This window comes from Bubalus kerabau, chromosome 4, assembly GCF_029407905.1.
Source record: "Bubalus kerabau isolate K-KA32 ecotype Philippines breed swamp buffalo chromosome 4, PCC_UOA_SB_1v2, whole genome shotgun sequence".
NCBI lineage: Eukaryota > Metazoa > Chordata > Mammalia > Artiodactyla > Bovidae > Bubalus > Bubalus kerabau.
In genome coordinates, this window is record NC_073627.1 from 23,329,169 (window position 1) to 23,337,743 (window position 8,575).

General features: G+C 40.6%; 1 protein-coding gene across 2 annotated transcripts; it reads left to right on the forward strand.

Annotated features, from left to right (window-relative positions):
* Positions 1 to 2,788: 2,788 nt before the first annotated feature.
* KRT24 (keratin 24) lies at positions 2,789 to 7,183 on the forward strand. 2 transcript variants are annotated; one of them, XM_055579964.1, is made up of 9 exons: positions 2,789 to 2,942; positions 3,258 to 3,457; positions 4,258 to 4,340; positions 4,711 to 4,867; positions 5,362 to 5,523; positions 5,621 to 5,746; positions 6,091 to 6,308; positions 6,522 to 6,634; positions 6,828 to 7,183. In XM_055579964.1, the coding sequence occupies exons 1-9, from the start codon at positions 2,843 to 2,845 to the stop codon at positions 6,929 to 6,931; spliced, it is 1,263 nt and encodes a 420-aa protein (XP_055435939.1). In that variant the 5' UTR covers positions 2,789 to 2,842; the 3' UTR covers positions 6,932 to 7,183. The 2 variants fall into 2 exon arrangements, with proteins under 2 accessions (XP_055435939.1, XP_055435938.1); XM_055579963.1 differs by having other exon boundaries at positions 2,789 to 3,457.
* Positions 7,184 to 8,575: the final 1,392 nt, after the last annotated feature.

Below are 8,575 nucleotides of genomic sequence, written 5' to 3' on the forward strand. Positions count from 1 at the left end.
AATACCTGAGTCATCTCAAGCTTCCTCAATTAAGACTCAAATATCTAAATATCCCAAAACATACAGTACATAAAGTTTCCAAACCGAAACTGCTACAACTCAGATGACAACTATAGAAAAACTCCACAAACCGCAGGCCAAATTCAGAGGCAAAGATACTGCTAAACTTTGTCTTTTCTCATTCTTCTCACCTAAAGCTCTTTCTACCCAGGATCTGAAATTTCTAAGTTTCGTCAAGTTTATTTCACTTAGGTATTGTGGCTTTCTTTATACTTTTTAGCCAAATGCCAGCCTTTATGAAAGTGGAAAGGTTACATTTCACCATTTGAAAAGGAAGGAAAAGAAAGGGACTGTTCCTCCCAGAACCCTAATATTTGCATGTAATTTACCCATTAGTGTTTAGACTTCTTTGGTTTCATAGCTTCGGTGAGAGGTTAGGCAAGGTGACCAAAGTACTTTAATGGGTGGTGCATTTTTTAACTTACCTTAGAACAGTGTAATGAGAACTACTCCCAGTTTAACGATTTAAAGTTTAGGAAACACCTTGAATCCTCAAAGCACTGGTGCACTTAAAGTAAAAACAATGACACACCATTACTGCAAAAACAAAGCAGTAGAACCTAAAAGCTAGGGACCCAAAGAGTTACTCAGTAAAAGGAACGATCACCTGTTTAATATGTCCCCATCAAAGGCAGTCTAAGGGAGAATTCAAAGCAAGCAAAACCCTGAACAACAAACAATTGAATATAAAGATTCAAGAATGCATACAGTTTAACAGAGACTGCCAAGATAAGCAAGAACGTTGTAAATAAAAGTCAGCAACTTGGGCCTAAAGCTCAGCAAGCCAAGAAATATTTTTTGAAAGCATCTATACCTTCCAAAAAAACCCCACTTTTTAAAAATTGCTGCAAAATGCCCATAACGTAAAATTTACCATCTAAATGATTTTTCAGTGTACAGTTCAGGAATGTTATGTACATTCACATTGTTATGTGATCAACCTCCAGAACTCCTTTCTCTTGCAAAACTAAAACCCTGCACCCATTAAACAACTAATTTCCCCTCCCCCAGTCCCTGGTAACAACCATTCTATTTTTGATCTCTGAATTTGACTACACCAGGTACCTCATAAATAGAATCATGCAGTATTTATCTAAAAAGAAAAAAAAAAAACACTTTCAAACCAGAGAAACTACTAGCAGAGGCAAATGGAAATATCTAAAGAACAAAGGCACAGAAAAACAGGAAGCAGAAAGTGAACAACGGGGGAGGATTCTAGATTTCAGTATCTATGAAATATGATCTCAACCATAACGTTAGTTATCAGAAGTGGATCAAGATCCTCTTTTCTAAATATCTTTCATACAAAAACAGAAAAAAAACCTGAACAGAGAGTAGACTGGAAAACTCCAGATTTGGGTACCTGCAAAACAACTCCACTGGTACTCAGAAGTGAATCACAAAAAAATTTTTTGTAATAAAATAAAAAATAAAGTAAATTTAGGGAATTTCCTGGCAGTCCAGTGGTTAAGATTCCACGCATCCACTGCAAGGGACACAGTTTGCTCTCTGGTTGGGGAACTAAGATCCTGAGTGCCTCATGGTGCAGACAAAAATAAATGAATGAAAGAATGAATAAATTTTAAAAGAAGTGATTCAGATCCTCTTCTCTAGGTATCAACAAAATCAACATTATCTCTTCATTTCTGAAGATCTGAGTCTAAAGAAGGAAGTTGATGTTGTTGACTTAAAAAAATAGTCACAACCTAGAAAAGGCAACCCACTCCAGTGTTCTTGCCTGGAGAATTCCAGAGACCGGGGAGCCTGGTGGGCTGCCGTCTATGGGGTTGCACAGAGTCAGACATGACTGAAGCCACTTAGCAGCAGCAGCAGAAGTAGAGAGTCCTGCTTTAGTTGGTGGGGATTTTAGGGCCTGAAGCCGGGGAACAAAACATAACTCTCAGCTTCTAGGTTGTGACTGTTTTTTAAGTCACCAGTATCATTATATCATACCCAGTTCAATCAGAAAGAAAAGCATCTTTGCAGCACAGCATCACACCACTAACTCTGATCTGGTACTAAAACAATCTGCCTCAACACTTTCTCAATCTTTCTTAGACTTTCTCTGAGCAAATAAATGTCATTAAGATCTAATAATGCATACATATAAATGTGGAATACTATTATTTCAGAGTTTCTTAGTAACAGTAAAAATATCTAATTCGATCTCAAAATATTATACAAAGAAAATCATCTAAAGTCACAAACCAAAAACCTTAGAAATAGGCAATTGAAACCATCAGAGAAGGATAAGCAAACCCGAAAGAAGTGCTGATGCTAAAGCTCATTTCACCTTAAAGAGAACAATGTGAACAAAAAGTCACAAGTTTGATGGGAAATTTCCATTCTCATCATATTAAGTATTATTTTAATTACACCTGTTAATCTGGGGATATGCCCTGCAATTGGGAAATCATGAAGCAAATTTAACACAATTACTCTTTCAGAAAAGAGTCATCAGTCACCAAACCTCTGAAAGATTAAAACTGTAATTCTGAAAAATAATTTTTTTTTGCTTTGCTCCACCTTATTTCTTTTCTTAATTTAGCAGAGGCCCGGAGGCTCTGACCTAGCTTCAGAGAATGAGCCAGTAGAGTGGGTTCAGAAGGAAAAAAATTATCCAGTTGCAGATTAGCAAAGGTGTTACAGGGATTAAGAAGTGACACGGCAAAGGAACACCCTAAAAGTGTGTATATAAGGGCCCAAAAGGCAGCCTGCAAATAGGTTCTTCACGATCACCTCTCCTACTCACCTGGACAAGCCAGACCTTCGCAGGAACACTATGTCTTGCTCATCTCGCATGTCCTCCTCCAGGGCTGGAGGCAGCAGCTCGGTCAGAGTGTCTGCTGGTGGCAGCAGCTTCAGCAGCGGAAGCAGAATTGGTCTCGGGGGAGGCTCTGCCCCGGGCTTCCGAGGAGGGGCCGGCAGCTATGGCCTGAGTGGGGGCGCAAGCGGAGGCTTTGGAGGGGGGTTTGGTAGCTGCTCAATAGGGGGCGGTTTTGGAGGAGCTTCAGGTTCTGGGATTGGCTTTGGCGGGGGCTCTATCTTGGGTGGGGGCTCTAGCTTTGGTGGGGGTTCTGGCTTCGGCGGGAGTACGGGATACGGTGGAGGCGCTAGTGGAGGTTTCTACAGCTATGCTGGCGGTGTGGGTGGTGGCGTGGGTGGCGGCCTTGGTGACGGGGGGCTTTTCTCTGGAGGTGAAAAGCAAGCCATGCAGAACCTCAATGACCGGCTGGCCAATTACCTGGAGAAAGTCAGAGCCCTGGAAGAGGCCAACGCTGACCTAGAGAACAAAATCAAGGAGTGGTATGAGAAATTTGGGCCCAGGTCTGGGGATGGTGGAGCTGGAAGAGATTACAGCAAATACTATCCAGTCATTGAAGATGTCAGGAATCAGGTGAGACACTAGCCATGCTGAGTTTCTAGTATTTCTGTATCTTCCCCATTTATTCAGATCATGAATGATGACTTTAAGTCACAGAATTATTTGAAAACATATTTGTTTTGTTGTATGTGTAAAACGGGATGTGGTGGGCTTTAACTGTAACACTGTATACAAGACATCCAAACATATTAATTTTGTTTGCATCTCACATTTGAGTATTTCCACATAAGAGTAGAATTTACACAATGCCAGGCAGCTAATTAACCTAAGAGTGATGGCTATAAATCGACACTATCTTCCTCTAATTTTTCATTACAATTAATTCTGGCAGATTGCTGTCCTTTAGCCTCTTACTAGATTTAAATAGCCTTACAGATATTTTTCTTCCTAGAAAACCTGGTGCAAATACTGTATGAGAATGTGATGGAGTCTAACATGCTTAGACATAGTTGTATGGGGAATATATTTTTAAAGACTCTTTTGGAAGTGAAATTCATGTTTCACACTATTTTCTGAAAAAGCTCATAGAATAACTGATCTTCCAAAACAGCAAAAATATGTAGAGGATTGTGTTCTGGGAAACAATGTTCCATGCTCATTCCAGCAAATGTGCAGGCTGCTCATTTTTGCAGAAGGATGTTGGTCTAAGTACATTAGGGTCATCAACGCAGGTGTCATTACTAAGCAAACTTTCAAAGCAACTCACCTTTAAAGGTTAACTCAGGAGACATCTACTCTCACAGATGGGCATGTAGACATAGGCTTAAAAAAAAAAAGCAACCATGATTTATTCATATTATTGTCTTGTCTAGATCATTACTGCCACCACTGAAAATGCTGGGATCGTTCTGCAAATTGACAATGCCCGACTGGCTGCTGATGACTTCAGACTGAAGTAAGAAAAGTGAAGACTTGAAAACAAACATTGTAGGAAAAATAAAATCCAATCCCTTGGCTTAGTTTATTCTAAATTTTAAAGAAATCTTTTATGGGATCAAGACCTAAATTCACAAGGGTACATTTTACAAAACCCTCATTCCACAAACAAGAACAGAACAAAGGCAATTTCAGGATGAAATTTTTGCTATCAAAAATGTTGGCCATCAATAGAGTTAATGTACGGTTCAGGTTTTGCGTTACAAGGGGAAAACTCCTAAGAGAAAACTTATCGTTCCTTGATCAAATTGCTCAGGGGAGAAAACATTTTTTTGCATATGTGAGAATGCACTGCACTCTTTGAAATGGGCTGTACTGTGCTCTTCCAGATATGAGAACGAGCTGCATCTCCGGCAGACCGTGGAGGCTGACATCAATGGCCTGCGGAAAGTCCTGGATGACCTGACCATGACTCGCTCTGACCTGGAGATGCAGATTGAGAGCCTCACTGAGGAGCTGGCCTACCTGAAGAAGAACCACGAGGAGGTAGGAACGGGGTCCACATTAATCAACAATGCTGGCCTACAGAGGTTCCCCCACATCCATTCTATAAAAATAAAATAAATTCCATCTGGATGGACTTTCAACTTCTGTAACCCGGAGGAAAAAAAGTAATCCTGAGAAAATTATATGTGAATTTGGTGGGTTGTTCTTTTTTTTTTCCTTTCGGTGTCCTAGTTTCAACTTTTTGTTGGCTTATGCACATCTTAGGAAATCATTGCTTTTCTTTTAAGTTTCTCTTTTCTTTGTTGGCTGCACTGGGTCTTCAGTGCTTCATTTCTCTATTTGTGGCGATCGGGGACTGCTCTTTATTGCGGTGGCTTCTCTTGTTACAGAGCACCGGCTGCAGGGCACAGCAGCTTGAGTGGTTGTGGCACCCATGCTCTGCACTGGCAGGTGGATTCTTAACCACTGGGCCACCAGGGTAGTCTGGGAAGTCGTTGCTTTTCATCACTATGGTCTTTTTTGCTTCGGGCTAGGAAATGAAGAGTATGCAAGGAAGCTCCGGAGGGGACGTGACTGTGGAAATGAATGCTGCCCCGGGCACAGACCTGACTAAGTTACTGAATGACATGAGGGCACAGTATGAGGAGCTGGCTGAGCAGAACCGCCGCGAGGCCGAGGAGCAGTTCAACAAGCAGGTAGATCATCACCCTGAGCCTCTAAGTCCATGGCCACATGTAAGCCACTTCCTGTCAATCCACCAGCCCGCAATGACTGCATTTTATTTGTATTTAGAGTGCCTCACTGCAAGCACAGATCTCTACTGATGCCGGGGCAGCCAGTTCCGCCAAGAATGAGATCACAGAACTGAAACGCACTCTGCAAGCCCTGGAAATTGAACTGCAGTCCCAACTGGCCATGGTTTGTGCAAAGAACTTCTCGCAGTTCTCCAACAGGGAAGTTGAGCAGTTGGTTTCCTTTCTTTGCCAAGATGTCCCACTTGGCATGTCATAAAAGCAGGATTAGGGAGGACTGTATTATGGTTGTCAAAAGCATAAGACATTCCAGTTAAAGATAACGTATCTATTTCCACGAAAGATTGTGTTTAAAAAATAATGGCAAGAAAAATTAAGGAAGCAGAGAAAGCCATAGAGGTTGTAACTCATGGAAAGTGCGTTTCTCCTAGTATTTTATAAAATGTACTTTTAGAAAATCACCCAATGATTTATTTTCATGGTGAAATTTTTATTTGCTTTTTCTCTTAGAAAAGCTCCCTGGAAGGGACCTTGGCAGACACGGAGGCCAACTACATGGTTCAGCTGTCACAAATTCAGATGCAGATCAGCAGCCTGGAGGAGCAGATCTGCCAGATCCGGGGTGAGACCGAATGCCAGAACGCAGAATACGAGCAGCTGCTGGACATCAAGACCCGCCTGGAGATGGAGATTGAGACCTACCGCCGCCTGCTTGATGGAGAAGGAGGGTAAATGAAAGTCAGAAACGTGCTAAATGCAGACCTTGGTGTATTTATGTTATGCAACCAAAAAGGGGCGTGGGGACCAGACTTGTATTTCTAATGTAAGAGTGACACGGTCCCATGAAAAGGCTGCTGCCATCATGAGAAAGAGTCCACTGCGTGGAGGGTTTCTCCTGCCTTTGCAAAGTGCAAAAAACAAACAATTCTTTTTTTCTCCAGTGGTTCTGGTTTTGGAGGATCTGATTATAGATGTTCAGGATCTAGAAACATGGGATCCAGGGATTCATCCATGTCTGATGGCTCAAGATCTGGAACTTCTGTCCAAGGCAGAGGTAGATATTTTTTTCATGTTTCTGAGTATTTTATAATTAAAACATAAAGACATGCTTAGCTTTTCATACAAAAAGTATGTACTGTTGTTATATACTTACCTAGATAGAACATACTCAGTGAATATATTCGGATTTCTCTTGATCTATGTTTCTGTGAGTTTCCAGACTGACATTGTGATTCTGTGATTTTCAGACCCAAGCAAGAGTAGAGTGACTAAGACCATCGTCGAAGAGGTGGTGGATGGCAAAGTCATCTCATCTCAAGTCAGCAATGTTTCTGAGGTGAAACTGAAATAAGCAATTTCCAGAGCAACAAGAGTGTCTTTCAGAGGAAAAAAAAACTCTAAAGGACACCAATGAAGAAACTGCATCAATCTAGCCATCTTTCAGAATCACTTCAGGGAAAAGTATCTATCCAGAAATAGAAGACTAACCAATTTTCCTGCATCCTCTTCTTTTCTTATTAGAATGCTCTTGAAAAAGTTGAAAGACAGCTTTGCTCTAATTGTTTCTGTGCTTCAATAAACTTACTTTTGCAAATTAACTAAATTATTCCTGAATTTTTTTTAAGAAATGCAATACTTTAACCTAGAAATGAAGTTACCAATTATGACCTAGCTGCATTATCATTATGAATAATAATGTATGTATTATACATTATTTATATAGTATCTTCTTCATGAGAATCAAAATTATAGCCATTTTGTATGTGGGAAATTTTAACATCACATTAGAACACACTGATAGTTGACATTAGACCTCAGGTCTCTACGACTGCAGTTAACAGTTCAGCCCAAAGAAGGATGAGATTATTTGAATAATCAATCTATAATTAATTAATGTCTAATTTCTTTTTTCTGCTTTTATTTTTGAGTTTTATTTTATATTAGAGTATGTTGTTGTTTAGTCACTAAGCCTCTTCCAACTCTTTTGTGACCCCATGGACTGTAGCCCACCAGGCTCCTCTGTCCATGGGATTATCCAGGCAAGGATACTGGAGTGGGCTGCCATTTTGTCCTCCAGGAGATCTTCCCGACCCAGGGATCGAGCCCAAGTCTCCTGCTTGGCAGGTGGATTCTTTACCACTGAGCCACCTGGGGCTCTTTTATATTACAGTTGATTTACAATGATGTGTTAGTTTCAGGTATACAGCAAAGTGATTCAGTTATACATACCCATATATCTGTTCTTTTTCAGATTCTTAATATATAGTTTCTTTTTGTCCATCACTGAACTGGGGATTTCATGAGATAAAAAGAAACATAAAATATGTCTCTTACTTCAGAAAGTTTACATTTTAGATGGAAAGGAAAGCTAAAAGCACAAAGAAGACAGCAGACAATACAGTGTGTTACTACCAAAGGGCTTGACCCCACAGTATCCACCAGAAGTGCCACGGGAATCTGACAATCCATGTGTGCAGGACACTTAGGAGAATGGTCAGAATAAAAATCTTAGGAAAGAAGACGGGATGTGTGATATGGTGCCAAATTTCTAAAAACTTTCAAAGTCCCAAAGAGGAGATGCTCCGACATTTGCTCCCTTGTCAAATCTAGCCACATCTCTAACCAAAAATTGTCACCTAGCCAAGCTGGCGTTTCCTTTTCCCCTGTTCTCCATGGCTGAAGTCTTTTACCCCATCAGTGGTCCTCAGAGATCTGTCTTGCCTTGCTGGGAAAATGAAGCCTGTTAAAATAGGGTAGAGGGTGATATAGGTCAGTCTCAGGAAGAAACAGACAAAGGACAAAGCCAGGTTCTATAAGGACTTTCCCACTCAAGGAATTTAACAGGGCCAGATCACAAATTAGATCATCAATCCCACAAGCCAGTCCTCAAGAAAAGAACATGGAGCTTGGCACAAAAACTCAAATTAAATATTACAAAAGGGTAAACTTGAATGTAATTCATGTAAATTGTACCTTCAAATATAAAGTCAATAAG

Bases quoted from the DNA above. Each gene is read 5' to 3' on its own strand.
- KRT24 (XM_055579963.1), top strand. From the start codon at position 2,843: ATGTCTTGCTCATCTCGCATGTCCTCCTCCAGGGCTGGAGGCAGCAGC. The intron at 4,341-4,710 runs GTAAGAAAAGTG...GTGCTCTTCCAG, and splicing joins GCTGATGACTTCAGACTGAA to ATATGAGAACGAGCTGCATC. The intron at 6,309-6,521 runs GTAAATGAAAGT...TTTTTTCTCCAG, and splicing joins CTGCTTGATGGAGAAGGAGG to TGGTTCTGGTTTTGGAGGAT.